The sequence below is a fragment of the Dasypus novemcinctus genome, chromosome 1, assembly GCF_030445035.2.
Source record: "Dasypus novemcinctus isolate mDasNov1 chromosome 1, mDasNov1.1.hap2, whole genome shotgun sequence".
Taxonomy (NCBI): Eukaryota; Metazoa; Chordata; class Mammalia; order Cingulata; family Dasypodidae; genus Dasypus; species Dasypus novemcinctus.
In genome coordinates this window covers 15,391,780-15,411,358 of record NC_080673.1, presented here as the reverse complement: position 1 = coordinate 15,411,358, position 19,579 = coordinate 15,391,780, and the positions used below count along the sequence as shown (strand labels likewise).

At 32.9% G+C, this 19,579-nt stretch overlaps 1 protein-coding gene across 3 annotated transcripts in view; it reads right to left on the bottom strand.

Annotated features, from left to right (window-relative positions):
- Positions 1–3,626: 3,626 nt before the first annotated feature.
- Positions 3,627–19,579, bottom strand: part of FBXO8 (F-box protein 8) — a 62,074-nt gene continuing 46,121 nt past the window's right edge. For 2 of the 3 annotated variants that reach the window (XM_058307633.1, XM_004458664.4), the window contains exons 4-6: positions 14,248–14,366; positions 12,134–12,330; positions 3,627–9,524 (exon numbers count right to left, since the gene is read on the bottom strand). In XM_058307633.1, coding sequence (XP_058163616.1) covers positions 9,337–9,524; positions 12,134–12,330; positions 14,248–14,366 — 504 coding nt within the window. In that variant the 3' untranslated portion in view covers positions 3,627–9,336. Of the gene's footprint in view, positions 9,525–9,661; positions 9,733–12,133; positions 12,331–14,247; positions 14,367–19,579 lie in introns of all 3 variants that reach the window. The other variant, XM_004458666.4, reaches the window with a different exon arrangement.

Genomic DNA, 19,579 nt, shown 5'->3' with positions numbered 1-19,579 from the left:
AAACAACAACAACAACAACAACAAACGTTCTGTTTAACAATATGGAATGAAGAGAATCTGGAAGCAAATGTTGCCTACACTGAGGGGAAAGTGACTTTAGCAGTTAAATGTAAAGGTGCAAAACCATCTCCATTGTGTGATAGACACATATGACTATTTCAGTACGATACAGATCATGAAGCATTTGATTCAAGTAACTTCCTTTGCTCTGATTTCATGTTCATCAATCAACTCTCTATTGGCCAGTAAAGAGAAAACAGTGATCACATTCAGTAAGTTATCATTGTAACATTTCCTTTAGTTATGAATTTAAAACTTAATCTCATGAAAAATACATTTTTGCTTGAAGCAAAACCATATTTCTGAGCCTTCAAGGCTGAGAACCAGTCCCAGGACCAATGCAAATCCATCATGGTCATAAATGCCACCTTATAAGAGCTGTTACAAGGTATTTACATCTGATCCAGTATGACCTCTGCCTCACTCAAGAGTTTTTATTTCTTTGGTTATAATTGAGAATGACCATGGTCTTTTATGGATGGCATTTTGGAAAATACTTTGTATTATTTTCTTGTCATGAGATTAATTAAGGGAAGAAGGGAGATTATATATTTAATTTATGCAGTAAAAACAAAAATCTCCAAAGTGAAATAAAATGATAAATGTGAATTCCTTCCTAAATGCAATTGTCTACATTGGATTTTGCAATCCATTTTTAGGGGGAAAAAATCTATGCAATACACCACCTAAATTGCAATAACACATCACACACATTGGAAAATGGATAAAAGCCAGTTTTAAATTTCTGAGAATTTTAGAAACATAATAAAAACTATTTGCTGACTTCAGGATTGAAAATGACATTTGTTCTGGAAGAAACTCTGTGCACGGCAATGTAATGGATAAGGATTGTGCTTGTATGATCACACAACCATTTCATTTTGTTCCCTTTTTTGCTCTCTTAATGAGAGCAGCAGTCTTGATATACTTTTCTAGGCATCTCCAATTTTCCGTGCCTTTCTCAGATTTTACTATAGGAACATGAACAGATATTCACCGGATGTCTGGCTGTGGCAGAATGTCTCTCTCTGCAGGGAGTGTACGTTCACATAGGTCAGAAGACACAACTATACAGTTTTATATAACATGAAAGCACTCTTTGTTCATTTTTTAATTAAAAAATGGCGAACATACATTGTTAATTTTTTACAAAGGTAGTCCTCAGATGTCATATCCTTAAGACCTTTCCAGTGATGCTTTTGATGGAAGAAATTCTTTGCCCTTACTCCTTTGGATAGGTCTTTTAAAAAGATGAAAAACATTGACACTGCTTTCTTCTGTGGTTAACTAAACACAGAAGCAAAAATATTTATCACATTTTCTACCTAATAACTAGCCATATTCAGTAATTTGGCTTTAGCAACTCATGTCATTATTTTTAAAAAGAAGTACACAAGTAAGTGAAAAAAGGGCATATCAGTCAAGTTGCAAACTTACAGTTTAACTTAAAAACTTGATTGTAAACTTAGGCCATGCCAGCAGCTAAAGATGTGTTTTTCAAAAGTGGAAACATGGTTTTACTTTTTTAAAACGCTTCACCATAATCCTTTAAGTAAAAAATAAAAAAAAGAAAAAAAATAATCTGAGATGTTAGAATTCTGTGTGCTTATTTTAATTTTTAAAAATAAATTAGGGAAAAGGAACATTAGTAAAAATTTTTCCTTGAAATAGTTTCCATTGGAAAATGTCAACAACTTAAATATTTTATAAGTGATTACTTGCAAAAGGATAGAAAGCAATATCTAAGGTATGTGTGTCCCCAAAACATACATATTTCTGATTCAGACTTTTAAACTGTCAATACCCAAGAGACAGTGCCATTGACATGTACCTGGCACTAGTCCTTCTAGTTAATTTTTTCCCCAGAGAGTGGTTTTGGGCGACAGAGCGGCGTCCGGGTTTCCCAGGTTGTTGCCCTGACAAACTGCAGTGGTGGTAAAGTCAAGCAGTCTGACAAAATCTCATTAATCATTTTAAATTAAATCCAACCTTCCTGCCCAGCCACGCCAAGAAGAAAGCCAATTTTTTTTTTTTAAACAAATGAAAATTTCCTCAGTAACGATTTAGTATCTTTCTCCTGTTGGGACAAAAATAAAATAAAACAATTCACTTCTTTAAACTTGAAAACAAAACATTTGTCCAGTTCTGATTTAACAGATTGACCGACTGTCTTAAAAATAAAAATAATTTGAATAAAAATATGTGGAAACATACTGAGAGGAAATTATACTAGTTAATTTAGGGACACCATTTATCATTATTTTCTGATTAGTTTGATAAATTTGTTTTCTTCCATCTAAAATATATGCTCTTTAATAATGTTTTAAAGGGCATGTAAGAAGAATAATTCCATTATCCATAATATTTTGGTATATTTTATTCCAGTCACTTTTTTATCCCATAGGTTTTTGCTTTATATAGAAATTGTAAATGTATTATATACACACACATATATACATTTGTATATACGTGTGCAATTTGAGATCCTTTTAATATTCATTATTATCATAAATGTTTTCCCATATTATTTATACGTAAATAGTTGCACATTATGAGGATTGTATCTTGGTCTACTTGACCAGTGCCTAGTGTAGTGTTTGGTATATAATACATATTCAAAATATTTGTTGGTTATTTGTTAGAACAGTCACAAGGTTTTGTTTTTTTTTTTTAATTTTTAAAATTAAGACAATGACATCATTAAGGGTGTATGTACAACCCTTTCCCTATTTTGGATTATTTTCTTAGGATGGCTTCCCAGATGGACATTCTTTTATGAAAGCTTGACAAGAAACTGTACGCAGTTGTGTTATTAATAGTGGTATTTAAGAAAAAGTTCGCTTTAAACACAGGAAGAGAGACTCTAATTAGAATAAACAGGTTATTTTCAGTATTAACGCCTATGAATAAGGTTACTTACATTGAGCTCCATATTAATATCATAAAAAACTTAAATATTAATTTAGAGATATAACAACATCACTGACAAACTCTTGAAGTAAAAAAAAAAGTAGACAAACTTAAAGTAACAATACTTTATCCAGAAGTATTGGAGAGATTAAAATACTTAAATCATAGGTTGACACTATTGTCAATAATATTTTTTGAAATTTAATTGTAATATATTCTGATTTGTCAACTGGGTATACCCCAAAAGTCTGGATGTACTTTTAAAAATGGATACAGTAAACCCATCTTTCTGTATGCCTGGAGAGGCACTGAATCAGAGCTAAAATAATTCAGTTATATTAATTGAGAAACTACTATGGGCCAAAGTCTGTATTAGGTACTGAAGGAACTGAAGAAGGAAAAAATTTCCACCTCTAAGAATTGGGAAAGTTGCCCTGGAGGGGAGAGAATCTGAGTGAACTCTGAAGGATAAATAACATTTCAACAGGTAACATGAGTGAGGGATTTAGAGTATTCCAGAAGAGAAAACAGAGCAAATGAATGAAAGGGAGAAAATATAAGGTGTATATATGAAATAGTGAGATTAGAGTGTTAGTTTTAATAGAATGTACTCAGGAAAAATTCTGTTCATGACAAATTTGGAGGGCTCAGAAAGGTTTAAGCAATTTTTTTCTTTTTATTTACAAAAAAACATGACTTTTATCTTAGAAAATATAACTGGTGACTGTGTATAGGAAGGACTCACTAGTAGGTAACCAGTTGGTATATTATGTTCTGGGCTTCAAACAGTGATTACTGGGGAAGAAAGTTGTAAACAGGCCTGAGTTGTAATGGGCCATAAATGCTATTGTGGGTTTTACCAGAGTTTGGATTTTGCAGAGTATGGGAATATGTGGCCAGAGACAACATTAGGCCATTTTCACTACTGTGCTATTTCTAGCCTCCAAAGAACTAGAAAAGTAGAAAAGGTAAACTCAGGAAGGCCTAAGGATAGACAGAAAAAAACCTGTGCTTACTTGGGCTTCAGCAAATGCAAAACTCAGCATGTTTAACTCCTTTTCAGCTCTTCAGGATGCCATTCTTCTCTGGTCCTTCTACAATTTTGAAGAACGTTCTTTTCTGACTTCTTTTTCTTTACCCAAACATAAAATGGTGTGTTTCCCAGTTATTTTTTTCACACAATATACTCCCCACGGGAGCAATCTTTTCCTATGATTCACTAAGTATAACATATTTGAAATACTAATATGATCTCCAAGCTTATATATCCAGCCCATGACTTAAAAAAAAAAACTCGTCCTATTCTCCAACTGTTCTCAATGAATGTTCTATTTACATTCTAAAATTCAAAATATCCAAAATTGGGATCATTAGCTTTTCAATTTCAAACCACCAATTGTTCTCATAGCAGTATCTTTGATAACAATATCAACATCTGCTCAGACTCTTACACTAGAAATCTTTCTCCAGTCACCATACCCTATTGATTTCCAGTGTTTGTTTGTTCCTTCCATCCCTTCCTTCCTTTCTTCCTTCTCCATTCCTCCTCTCTCAACCACCTGCCACTTCCCTGGTTCAGGCCTTTCAACAGAACCTAATAGGTTTGGAGCAATCCTTGACTTTAATATGATCACAATCTAACTAATGAGTTGGACATGCAGACAATTATGTATAAGAAAGATATATATAGATTGCTACAGTTCACAGGACGGAAAAATTAACACTAATGGTATCTATAATAGAGACAGTCTGAGAGCTTTGATGAAGAAATTACATTTGAGGTATGACTTAGATGATGAGTAGGGGACTTTAGATCTATAAGGGAGCAGGATATTATAGAAAGAGAGCAGCTTGGCATATATAAAAGAAAATTCAATAAGCCCCAACTTCAGGCACTTGGAAATATATGGGGATACTGTTTGTAAGTCACAATGACGGGGGGATGCTACTGGCATCTAGTAGGCAGTATCATGGCATGTTTATGTCTTATGCTGCATTGGATAGTCACCCATAATGAAGAATATCCTTCCCAAAATGCTGGTAGCACCCCCACCAGGAAATTCTGAATTGCCAATTTATTATATAAATGTTTACTATTAAGGTTTTACAGAGACAGAGCATTTTAAAAATTCTACTCATCTAGGTTTAAAAGTAACTAGGAGGAAGTAGATGTGGCTGAAGTGATTGGGCTTCCATCTACCATATAGGAGGTCCAGGGTTCAATTCCTAGGGCCTCCTGGTGAAGGCAAGCTGGCCTGAGCAGAGAGCTGGCTCAGCAGGACTACGCAACAAAAAGAGGCACAGAGGAGAGACAGTGGGAGATGCAGCAGACCAGGGAGCTGGAGACAGGGGATTGGGCACCTCTCTTCCACTCTGGAAGGTCCCAGGATCAGTTTCCAGTGCTGCCTAAAGAGAAGACAAGCAGACACAGAACACACAGCAAATGGACAGAGAGAGCAGACAATGGGGGGAGGGGGGAAATAAACACAGACATCTTAAAAAAATAAAGATAAAAGTAACAGGGAATAAATCCGTAATTAGTAAGCATAGGAAGTAGCAAAAAGAATATTGCCCAACTGGAGAGATTTCTACATCAAGTTGTGGCCAAGTTCTCCTTCAGACTGACTCCACAATGAAAACTACAAATCTGGACAAAATGTAAAAATTAACTCTGGAAAATACTTGAAAGCAATCAAAAGCAGATTGATACTACACGGGAGAGAACATTTGGAAGGAGAGAAAAGCACTGAATAAGTTTTCTATTTTTATGTTTTAAGCCTGAGCAGTCTCCAGTCTGCAGCATGTGGCACCTACAGTTTTACTGTCTATGAAGAACCACAGGACAGAGCTTGTGGCAATGGTAGCTGCTGGAAAATGCAACAGTGGTGGGGAGGGAGAGGGGAGGGGGGAATCCTGGCAAGGAGAACCAGAAAGGATTAGCCTCAAATTCTGTGTATAAAGTCTGCCTAAAACTTTAAATGGTCCCTGAAACACATGTGCACAGACAGACTCCAAAGAGGGCAGCCAGGCTAAAGCACTTAACTGAAATTTGAGCTGCCACCAACTACTGGGGAGCAAGAAATTGTATGTGGAGTTCAGTCAAGTTAATGGGCTACTTTAAAAAAAAAAACAGGTCTTCAGAGAACCATATCAGAATCCAGGTTTTCTATAACATTTTATTTATCATGTCCAGGACATAATCTAAATTACTCCACATATGAAGAAACAGGAAGATATGAGTCACTCTCAAAAGAAAAGACATTAAAAAGACTGACACTGAGATGATTCAGATATTGGAATTAGCACACAAAAATTTTAAAGCAGCTTTTATAATCATGTTCAAGAATGTAAAGGAAAATGTGCTCGTAGTGAATAAAAAGATAGGAAATCTTGGCACAGAAATATAAATAAAAACTAAATAGAAATTCTAGAACTAAGAAATACGATATTTGACAGAAGTTGTTTACTGAATGGGCTTAAAAGAAGAATGATTATGGAAGAGTCCATGAACTTAAATATAGATCAAGAGAAATGATCCAATATGAAGAAGAGACAAAAAAAAAAAGATTGAAAAAATACCAATGGAGCCTCACAGACCTGTGGGTAAATATAAAACATCTAGCATACATGTAACTGAAGCCTCAGAAGGAGTGGAAAGAAAAAAGGGACTGAAAAGATATTTGAAGAATACAGCATGGCATTGCTATATACAGGAGAACAACAATTTGCATTTCTACAAAATTTTCAGCAGAAATAATGGAGGACAGAAGACAGAGGAACTACATCTCTAAAGTGCCAAAAGAAAAAAATATTCTTCAAGAATGAAAACAAGACATTTCAGATAAAAAGAAAACTAAGATAATTAATTAATTGCCAGCAGACCTGAACTGTACTAGATGTTAAATTAAGTTCTTCAGTTGAAAGGAATGATACAAGTAAACTTGGATCTATAGGAAAGAATAGGAACATTAGAAATGATAGTGTGGGTAAATATAAAAAAATATGCTTTTTCTTGATTTATTTAAAATGCACATATCTGTTTAAAGAAAATTATAACATTATACTGTGGCGTTATAACATATGATATATGTAATACAGCATATGACAACTTGAAGATAAAGGGAGGTGGTAAATGGACCTATATCGTTTCAAGGTTTCCACTCTTTACATGAAGTGGTACAATATTAATGGTAAATATACTGTGTAAAGTTGTATAACTTGATAGTGGTTTGGTTTACACAGGTGCATACATTAGTGAGGGCTCATTGATTAGTACACTTAAGAGTTATGCATTTAATTGTATGTAAATTTTATCTAAATAATAAGACTTAAAAATATTGAACTCTTGTTAATGATATGCAAGATGAAATATCTGGGAATGAAGTGAACTAATGTTTGAAATTTATTTTGACCTATATCAAAACACTAAGATGTGTGGATAGAGAGATGGATAGATATGTGATAAAGTAAATATAGAAAAAAATTTAATTGTGGAATATAGGTGGTGAATATATGGGTATTCTATGTAAAATTTTTCAACTTTTCTATATGTTTGAAAATTTTCATAATGTTGGAATGAAAATTCTTGTAATGGCCTATATTTTGGAAAAAAGAATTTTGCCAATTCAAATTTATATAAATCAGGTTAGGATAGGGAAGGGAATATAGGAAAAGAAATTGGAAATGGAGGATATGAGAAAAACATAAATCAAAAAGAAGAGATGTAGAGAGTAAAACCAAAACAGAGAGGCAGAAAGAACCAGACAGAAGGGGAGAGATAAGAATAGTAAATAACAAAGAAGAAAAGGAAGAAGAAAGCAGACAGACAGAGAAGGCAAGGTACCATTTATTAGAAAACAGGAATAATATATCATTTTTTCAGGTCCCTTTATATTTTGAAACTTAATAAATTAGTTTCTAAAGTAAAAATTATAAATAATTCTTGTCATTGAGTTCAAAATTGTGTACATGTGAACACTATATAGGTACTTGCACTAGAATCCTAGAGATTTACTATCAGTCTAAAAATCCCTTTGACATTCAAAATTGTTTGATTATCTTATATTTTCTACTTCAAAACTCTGTACTACATTATGCCATTTGTAATATTACCAATTGATCTGGAAGGAAGCCAGGATGCCACATCTCTCTAGTAAGGAGTTTCTAGTTCCTCAATTCCCTCTCCCTAAGTTAGCAGCTATACCTATCACATACTGTACCATCCCAAAGCTGATGCTTTTTACTTAGAGATATTTCCAGGGAAGACCTTAATTACCATATAAATTGTTCCCTGTCATTGCAATGCTGTGCATTTTAATTGTTAAATAATTCTGAAGATATATTTTATATACTTGCTCTCCATTAAGCAGTATTTCCTCTCTCATTACCCAATCATTTAACATTTGTGAAGGCAGAATCCACAGTTCAGTATCACTAAGACCTAGCACAGTGCTTAGCTCATTGTAAGCCCTTAATAAAAAAAATTTGAATGAGTGCAAAAAGAGTGTTTACTATGATAACTCACAATATCCCTTTCTCAGTTGATTCTGAACAGAGATCATCAAGATCAGGACAAGAGTAAAGTTTGACTACTTACTTTAGATATTGGTAAGCAAAGTTTACTGATATTTTGTTCTTAAGTGTGTATAGCTTAGATTTTTAACATATTTTGATATCCTAAATGGTTTAAAGGACTTAGCACTTGGCTGAACCAGAAGTTTTAAAGACGAAAAGTCAAATGATAAATTTACAGTATTAAAAATAAGTACTGGTTTTGCATAGTAATATAGTAACAAATCAATACTCTTTTCCAAGGTCAAAGGAAATGGAAGTTGGTATTGGAGTCTTCTGAAGTTAGATCTTACTTTTACAATAATAATCTCAGATCAGAATCAAATAAATTCAGAACTCAGTTTAAGAGAAAAGGAAAAACTTTAGTTAAAGTCTTTACAATAAAATAATTATGATTATAAATCTCTTTATAGTTAAATATGTATACATTACATGGTATTTTATAAAAGAATGGTACTGGATAAAGTTTTTCAGGAAAATCTAATGCACAAATACACCATCTTTTAGAGTATGTCAGTTAAACATTCTTAAATAGCTGTGTCAGACAAAACGGCTCTGCTTTGTGCAAAACATGATAAGCAAAATTAAGAAAAACTGCAAAATTCTTTAGTTCCCCAAGGAAATTATCAAAAAAATAAAGAAAATAGTAAAAGAAATAAAGGTTGTACACTCAAGCTTGATTGTATACAGAGGCTAGAATGACCATTACTAATGTAACCCCCATATCTGCTAGAAATAAGTCCTTGGGTAGTTTTAGTTTGAAGTTAAAAGTTGGAAGTCCTAGCAATTGTGCTTTTATGCAGCCACATGGCCAATAAGGTAGATGTTGTCATAAAGGTGCCCTACAAAATCTTCACTAATATTTTGAGCAGCTCGGCGGGTATTTCGAATAAATTCTCTTTTTGACATTTTATTCTTCACATGTGGGCTAGTGAGGTCAATGGAAAGTAGAATCAAAGAGTAGCACAGTACATAGACCGCATCTAGAAGGAAAAAGAAATACTTCAGATTATTAGCTTGTTTTAAAAATATAATCCCAGTGAGATTATATAAGGCAAAAATGTTCATAATTTCAGGAGAGCAAGATTAGATCAAACTGAATATAGGGTGACTCACTTACCAGTCCCAGTTTGTCTAGGACTTTTCCAGTTTCAGCATTGAAAATCCTACATCTTGGAAAAGTCTTTAGTCCTGGGCAAACGGGAATGGTTGGTTATCCTAACTGAACACTGATTCAAGTGAGCAATTTCTTCAATTAAACAGAACTTTAGAATAGTTTAAGAGTTTATAGTGAAAACTCACTCTAGATGTAAATATTACTGAATTAACTTTATTCTCATATTTGCTTTTACATATGATATTCTCATTCAACTGTCCATAAAATACATTTATAATGTCAGTGTATTTATCTTTCCTTGTAAAAAAATAAGCCACATATTTATTGACTAGAATGCTTTTACAAAAACCTAACTAAATTTGAAAGTATCTTTAATAACAAGAACACGTTAACGTAGTACTAGAAAGTGAAATGTAAACAACTTGTAAGGTAATTAAATTAAGATTTTCATTTGAGACATGTATTTTAAAGGTCTATAGAATTTATACATTAATTTTTTAGGGTGTTAATTAGAAAATTTATTTCTGCTTCTTTTATACATCTTATTGTTCAGGAAACAATTTTTCAGACATATCTGAAATAATGTACTATCACACATGCTGTTTAAAGGCAAAGCACCATAAGTAAAGCTAACCAGCTGTCCAGGGTTCTCAAGTTACAGGATCTCACTTCCTGATTTTACATTAATTTCTGAAAATCAGAAATGCCATTTCCAAAAACTGTTAAGGAAGTTTTAAAAAACAAAATCACTTTATTCAATATTATAGTTGTAGAAATAGAGTATATTTCCTTCCAAAAACAAAAAAGTAAGAAGAAAATGCCACTTAACATCAATGGTATACCAGCATAGGTCAGCAGGAAAAAAATACTGTTATAAGATTGTCTCTCTGAAGAGACACCAAGAAGAAATTCTAGCCCAAGCTTTAATAAGCTTCCTTTGTTTTCAATGGATGTTTCTTCCTTTGCTGCTTTTCATCCTTTTCCACACTTCATATTAAAGGACTGGTACAGCCTTTAAAACTTCATTAACAGGAGCAAATCCAGAATCCAAGGATTTCTTCTCAAAAGGCACTCTAACCCAACAGATAGCCTGGTAGCTTCATTCTCATGAATACTCTAGCCATGAAAAAACTCAACAGGGCACAGACAAATCCAATGAATTGGAGAAATCTATTGAGTTTTGGAATACTTGGTGCATTGACATTGGTTGAGGATAAAGAATCTGAAACCTCCCATTGTAAACAGGAAGCTGGATGCAAATCCTCCCATAATATAGTAACCATTTACTCTGTAGGATACTGGTCTCTGATGTCCATGTTCATGAGTCAAACAGCCAATACTTGGAGGCTCAGCAAGTGTTCCTCCAGTGATGAGCGAGTGCATGTGCACCCAGGGTGCTTCCTCAGCTTCAGGTTGGGACATTCAAGCACTAAGAATGGGACTCGGTGCACAGTCTCCATGTTGATGGTGGCAGGGGCAGCTCTTTCTTTCAAGCTCCATGTGCCACCCAGAAACAGATACTACACATTATTTTAAAAAGTAAACCTTTGGGGAAAAGATTGCTATACCTGTGTACCCTGCACCAAAATATTTTTTTCTTTATATATGTTTAGTGTTTAACATTAAAATAGTATTATTAAAATTAAAAAATACATTAAAAAACATAATTAGGATATCCAAAAAATGAATAAGATGTGAACTTGAATACTGGGTCATAAATTTAATAAATATGTAATATAAAAAAAAAGTAGCATCAAACACCACTATATTTGCGATTACTATTTGCTATAATTACTTGATGCTTGCTACTACTATGATATAGTACAACTTGCTACTTGCTTTCACTATTCGTTGTTTATATTTTGGACTCCTGCAGTCTTAAGAAAGCTAAATTAAAATGTCTTGGAAAGCATGTTCAACAAATTTCAGAGGAAGGGTAAACATTTTGTAATCTCTGCTTAAGAGAAGCACAATAAGATTCTTGATATGAAGATATATGGGAAGCTAAAGCAAATGAAAAGATATATAGGAGACAGGCTATACACAAAACACATGCATATATTAAAAAAAATGAAAACTTTGTATTAAAGTAAAATTTTAGTGGAACTATTCTAAGTGTTACCAATGTAATATATGGATTATTAAAAGCTTTAAAATAAATTTTCAAGTTTTCAATTAAACTAGTAAAAATACCTAAAGTTAAACAAGAATAATTGTAAAGAATTTACATAAAGTCTGACTTTCTTCCTAAACACTATATTTACCCTATATAAAAAGATAGTGATGACAAATTAAGGTATTCCTTCTAAGCTCACATAAATGAGGTATTCCATAGAAATACTCAGTGTTACAGCCAATAAAACAAGAATCGTCATTACTGAAAGCATTTTTCCCCACAGTGAGAAAAATGTTTCATATACTATTGTCTTTACCTGGAAGGGGGTGGGGAGGAATTAGTTATCTGTATATTCTTACCAGGACTAAGGCCAAGTTCTCGCATTAAATCAGGGTTACAAGCACAGAACCTATGTGAGAACTTTGTTATAAGAGTTTCAAGATATTCCCCACGCTCTTCTGGGGCATGGATATGACGAAAAAATTCTCTCAGTGCATTTGGCAAGAACTGATTTCTAAAATTATGCAATGTTACAAGGTCATCCAAGACATCTCTCCTAGTAGAAAGAGAAAAAAATACAGCTTTAGTTAACTTTTCTCTATTTTAAAAAAAGTGATAAGAAACATAATCAACATTTTTTTGTATGAAATTCATTATTAACTACCACATCAGCTAATCCTGTAAATTTATATCTAATGCTAAAATTAAAAAAAAATGAAGCATGACTCATTATTTAAGTTTTTAATTGAAATTTAGGAATAGGTTATAACAAAACAAAACACACTAATGGCAATTTCTTTTCAATTACCTTCTTATCTAAATCCATACAGAACACAATTCTTTAACTTTTTCCTTACCAAGGTAATCAGTCTTCAACTTTCACACCAATCCATATCACCAGAGGTAACAACTGTTTATGTAGACTTCTTTTATGCCTACATACAATATACATATTGTTCTAAAATCTGTTTTTTCACATAGTATATTGTGACTAGCTTTCCATATCTGTACATCTACCTCATTCTTTTTAATGCCATATAGTATCCATCTACAGATGTAAAATATTTTTGATATAAATTTAGGTTATTTACAATTACATAAATATTTGTGTACATATGTGTATATAGTTACTTTTCATCAATAGCAGTTTAATAAAAAAGTTACCCTTTGTTACATTATCTTCAATTCTTATTGAACTATCATAATCTTCAACTTCTACCAACTGGTTTTTTGTTTTTGTAAATAAAGTTTTGGTAGAACATAACCACACTTATTCATTTATGTATTGTCTATGTCTGCTTTCATGATACAATGGCAGAGTTAAATAGCTGAGACAGAGATCATATGGTCTGCAAAACCTAAAATATTTAGAACAAAGTCTGGTTCTTTATAGAATGGGTTTACAAATCCCTGAGTACTTGGCATTTAAAGACAGAAAGAATTAATGACACCATCTAATGACAAATATGCTGGACTGTGAATACCACCAAGATAAGGATTATGTCTTAATCATCTGTGAACTCCTACTCTCTAGCAAAGTTCAAGGAATACAGTGAATGTTTTCCTCTTGTTCTTGAGTGTTTACAGAAAAAAAGTTGGATATGAGCATGGAAGTGACACTGCATCAATTTCTAAATCCAACACATTCTAATATTAAATATTTTCTAAGGAAATTTTCAACGTATATATCTCAATGATACCTAGGATGCTATAAAATATTATACTTCTGATTGTTAAGAATTGTAAAAGTAAATTAATCAATAAAAATGAGAAATAAGAAAGAGAATCAAATGAAAACCAAACATTTTTAGCCTTTCATTAGATTAGTATGAGATCTATGATTTTAAAATGGTAGTTCAATAATGTCACATCAGATTGTTGTCCAGTATTTTTACGTTCATTGACAGAGAACTAAAGAGAAATGAATGACTACCAAACTGGAATAGTATACCAGGTATCATCTCTATTTGTGTAAAATATATTAAATGTATGAAAAGAAGGAATATATATACTACCTAGTGTATTGTATTATGTATATTATCTATATGCTAATATACATATATCTTATATCACTAGGATTTGTGGATTTATAAGTACAACCTTTCTATTAGATTTTTATATGGACAAATTTTGTAATTCAGAGCTTCTAGTCCTCTAAACACTTGGGTTATATGACTACTTATTAAAAAAAATCTGGGCTACAACTTTCAAAAAATATTTGGCTTTTGTTTGCTATTACAAAAATCTTATTTCTCGGTAGGCTTTGGTTTTTCACTTCCATGATTGCAACTTCCTCATTTAGCAAGTTAAAGCTCACAAAAGAAATGATGTATAAGTAAAAGGAATCTTTTTCCCTGGATTTATTCAATTTTACAACTAGATGCTTACTATACAGTATAGTTTAAAAAGTAGAACTTAACATTAAAAGCATTACTTAACTTGTTCCTAATGAATACTTTAATCAAGGTTTTACCTTTCATCAAGATAGATTCTTAGTTTCTTCCAATTTAGTGTTCTTGTACAGAATATAAATTTTGCTATTTCCTTCGGTGAATCATCTAGGATACCCTTGGACATAAAGTAGCTCACTCCCTAAACAGAAAGACAGAGTGGCATAAGTAAAATCAGTCTTTATTTACAAACTTTAACAATTAAGCACAGTGGAACAATAGATATAAATTCTCTTTAGCATTATTACGTATTTTAAAGCTTTAACATGCAAAATAAAAGCTAGAACTTGAATTGAAACTATTATTTGTGGTTGATATTTTGCATGCAATGAAAAGTAGGAAATTCAAAGTTAAGGCTCCTAAAGAAATCCTATTCAATTTTCTAGCCCATGTCAGTTAAGACTAACTGTACAGAAATATGCCCTGAATGATGTGGGGAAGGGGGACCATTATATAGACTTCAAAATAAGTCTTTAACAAACAGTTCTCCTGTCTAACAGAACAGGTGAATTTTTAAGCTTAGATATATATTCTAGTATAGTTTTCAAGGAAATATCTTGAGAAAAAAAGATTCTCCAAATGAAAAGCTAACCTAATTTTATTCTGAAAAGTAATTATTAAACTTAAAGTAAAGTAGGCATGGCTCTAGGCCAGTTTATGAGTTGTACATAATTTGACTTTAAACATTGCTACATTCTGTAAAAAATTAGCTATAATACACACTGAGGCAAGACATAATCAGATAAACGAATTTAATTGTTTTTCCTAGGATTTATCTTTGAATTTCCTTTTCTCTGCATGCAATGTTTTGAGAGAAGCATTACCATAAGTCCATACCTACTGTAGAGTGAAATCAACAACAACAAAACATCAACAAAAAATCAAAAGCAGAAACCAGTGTTCTTGCACATATGGGGGTCACATTCAAATAGATGTCTTCTATAGATTTGAATGTGCAGTTATTGAAATAAAAAGCAGGTGTGTTTATTTCAACTCATAGTTATCCAGATACATGTATTCCCATGAAAACTTATGTCTGGATAATAGCACAATGTGAGCAGTTAATTGGTAGAGAAAATGACATATTATACACACGCAACATACTGTTTTCACACATAAATTCCTCAGCATTTCTTGACTTTACAAACCTTTACATAGTACTCAGAAATATTGCACACATTAAGAATTCAAAAGTTGGAAGAATTTTTATGACTCCTCAAAATAAAAACTATCTCATAAAATTTATATGAAATATTTTAAAAAGCAATTTGTAACCATGAGGTAATACTTTTGAAAGGTTATAAATATCTGTAAATTGTAATTCAGATATAAGGCTTTTTTATGTAAAATTAATTTTATGAGCCATGAGGATGATATCATAATAGCAATGGTATCAAATGCTTGTGTGAATTTTATTAGCATAAAAACAATGGTAAGGTACTGATTTTTAAAAAATGTATATAAAGAAGAGCATAGTGTGATAACATGAAACTTTCTTGTCAACTCAATCTTAAATCATATTTCAGACTGATTCCTGGATTCAGGGCTAGACAATGTAACATGATCAAGATGGAAAGCCCAAACATTTATTTGGAATGAGGGCTCAATAATTGTCTGAGGGGGCAGGAACTAGAGAAATATTATTGCTTGTTTCCATCCTTTCCTCCATTAGTTTGAATAATCGAGAGTTGACTGTATATTTAATTGATCTGCCTAGCAAAACTTAAGTCTGGTTTAATTGTTTCTAAAATTCCTTAGTTTAAAAAAATAACAATATTCCAGTGCTTAATTTTAATTCAAGTGATTTAAAGACAAAGGAATGTCAATGACATACTATTTAATAGATTATTCATACCTACCTGTAAATCAAACTTTTAAAATTTTACAAAATCAACAAACCCACTAATATGATCCATTAAATGGTTATATAATTCTCAAATTATATGATATATGCCATTTTAATATCAGTTGATGTTACTTAGTTTTAAATTAAAATTGGTATTTGCCTCATGTAAGTATCATAAAAACACAGTTGTCCATTTTTTTTTTATGGAATAAGTTCTGAGAATTTAATATCTGAGGTAACTTAAGTTCTCCAAAAACCAATAAAATAGTAGTAAGCATATAAATAATTATATAGTTTTAATCTAATGCTGGTAATTGGGAACACAGCTTGACGTTAGCCTATTCTGTTGATTTTATGGGGGAAAGGAGGCATCATTTTCAATCCTGGGAAAGGAAGATTACTTTAGAAGTGAATGGTAAAGAAAAAAAAAAGAAAAAGGCACGGGACCAGATTATAACTGTTTTCAATAAACAAGATGGCAATCATCTAAATTCTTATCTTTTTCTGTAAGCAATGAAATTAAAATAAAATACTACAGCATAATGTCTGTTGAATAAGTTAAAATTTGTTTAATAAGTGGTAAAAGTATTTTTATTTTTTTAAAATAAAGCTTTGGAAGAAGGGTATAAAGAGTCTGCTAGGCCACATGACATATTAATGGTTAATAGGATTAGAACCCTCAGCAGTTGTGTGTGTGTGTGTGTGCGCGCATGTGTATGTGTCGTCTCACAGGCAAAGGAAATCATGAGCATTACTAATTAGTTTTTATTAAGAGTTTCCAGAAAAAGAAAAGTTGTAACTTACTAGAGTCTACACAATTCGCTATAAAAATGTCCAGTTCTGGATGCCACATTTTATGGGGCATATTAGCAAACTAGAATTTATATGGATAAAGGGAATGAGGACCTGATGATGAGGTAGGTTAGTACAGTGAAAGGGGTAAGGCCTGACAGACAACATGACCGACAGACTGTGAGACCCCACCCAGAATCCTCCTGAGAAGGCTGCCAGAAATACACCGTGAGATCCTGGCCATGAGAGTCTCATTTGGAACCAGAGGGGAGGCCCCGGACATACTCAAAAGGCCCCACCACTGGCCCCCTGAGAAATGACAGGTGGGGCAACCAATCAGAACTGCAAGTAGACTTTAAAGAGACCTGACTTGTTTCAGGGGCAATCACCGGACATTGTAAATCCTCACAAGGGCCCACTGGATGGAATGGGGGAGAGTATGGGCCATGATGTGGACCACTGACCATGAGGTGCAGAGGTGCCCAAAGATGTACTTACCAAATGCAATGGATGTGTCATGATGATGGGAACGAGTGTTGCTGGGGGGGAGGAGAGGTGGGGTGGGGGGGTGGGATTGAATGGGACCTCATATATATATTTTTTATGTAATATTATTACAAAGTCAATAAAATAAAAAATAAATAAATAAATAAAGAGACCTGACTTAGGACATACACACAACTCACCCTGCAGTATGCTACTTTTCTTGTTTCCTTATTTCTTAATAAACTCTTTACTCCCTTGCCTACCCTATGACGTGTCCTTAAATTCTTTTATGGAACATAAGCCAAGAACCTAGGAGCCCAGAAACCAGAGCCATACAGTAACAACGAGATTATTAAAGAGTTTAGAATTCAAGTTTTGTAAGGAAGAACCAAAGCATATAAGGATATTAGGCCTAAAGAAGACAGTTATGAAAGAAGAAAAGATTCAGCAAGATGTTAAAGATCTGAAACGGTGCGTCGCAAGGGAAAAAGAATAGATCTATTTGTGTAGTTCTAGTGAAGATCTTAAGTTCTTTATCAGGTCACGGATTCTTTTGAGTATGATAAAAACTATAGAACTTCTTCCCAGAATAATGCAAATACATATATTTCTACATATAAATTAAATGCTTTCTAAAGCCTAGCCAAAGACTGCAGGGTAAGATTTCTATTCTAGATGAGTGATGTATCTTATTGAGTCTCAATTATAGGGAGTCTGGTTAGCGACACACAACGAAATTCTTGCAACTATAGTTTATCGAGTTGTTCAAAGGCCAGTAGTTTGTAATTGGCGCGATTCAGTTTTCTTTCTACTTAAAAAACAAACTTAAGCTTCAAACTTATTATTTTAATTTGACTGCTTAATCTTTATAAATTATAACTTCATTATGCAAACTCAACTCTGTTCTACTGTTAGAATTATTTTAATTTGTTGCCATCACAGTACGGCTGCTTCTCAGAACAAGTCATGAACCAGACTATAGGAATAATGTTGAATAGTTGATTTAGGATAAGAAGTTTATTCTTTATTCTATATGTAAAAGCCTCTGAAGACTCCTTAACTGGATAAAGTGATATAGTCTGCAATATGAATTTTTTTTTTTTTAGGTACTAGGGCTGGAGACTGAACCCAGGACCTCGAATGTGGAAAGCTGTTGTTCAACCTGCAATGTGAATTTGATAGTGATATAAAGTGAAATAATGGAAGAAAAATTAGAAAAGAGGCCACCACAACTGTCCAGGCTTTAACAGGTGGAAAGGCAGTAGAAATGAAAAGGGAAAATCTATCCTCAAAACATATGGAAAAACTCCCAAAACAAACCATATGCTAGATACATGAAATAAGGAGAGTACTTGGTAAATATGTTGGCTATCAAGCTACAAGAAGATACAAAGTAGAAAGAGAAAGACAACATGTGCTTACAGGAAGAGGGAAATGCCTGATAGAAAAAAAAAGACAGGTTATGGAGGGGCTTGGTTTGAAGAAATGGTGACGAATTAGGTCTTGGAAATTTTGAGTCTCAGGGAATGATAGGTATAATTAGAAAGATACAGTAAGCAGTTGTTAATTTAATGTTACATGAAGAAAAAGTCAAAGTTGAAGATATAGATGGGGGATTGTGAATAAGAAGAATCAGTAAGGGAGTAAGTAATGAAGAAGACAAAGACAGAATAATGTCCCAGAGGTCAAGGGCTTCTGAAGTTTAAAGAAGAAAAGGACATGCAATGCAATCTCATCTGTTCAAAGAGCAAATGTGAACAGATGCAGAACCAAATTTGCTACTTAATGGTTATATAAGCATAAACAATTTACTCAACCTTTCTAGGCCTCAGTTTCCTAATTAGTGAAAATCTCAGATAGCTATTGTGAAAGTACCTAACATGGAACCAGGTTAGGTTCCTTTTTCTTTTAGATAGCTTAAGGAGATGAACATGAAACAAGAAGCCACCGGGTTTTGTAATTAGAATTTTAAAAAGTAGTGGCTTTTAAGAAGTATATTTCCACATAGTAGTGGGGGTTAAGTCCAAGCACAGAAAGCTAAGCTGTGAGCTCAAGGTAAGAAAACTACGTATAGCCCAATCACCTGAAAACTTTTATAGGAGAGGAAAAAATAAAAGATAAAATTAAAGGAAAAAAAAAAAGAATTCTTTTCAACATAATTTTGACCTATGCATCAGGAGACAAAGGAAGAAGGAAATTCAATGGAGAGAGGAAAAGACTGAAGTACAGGA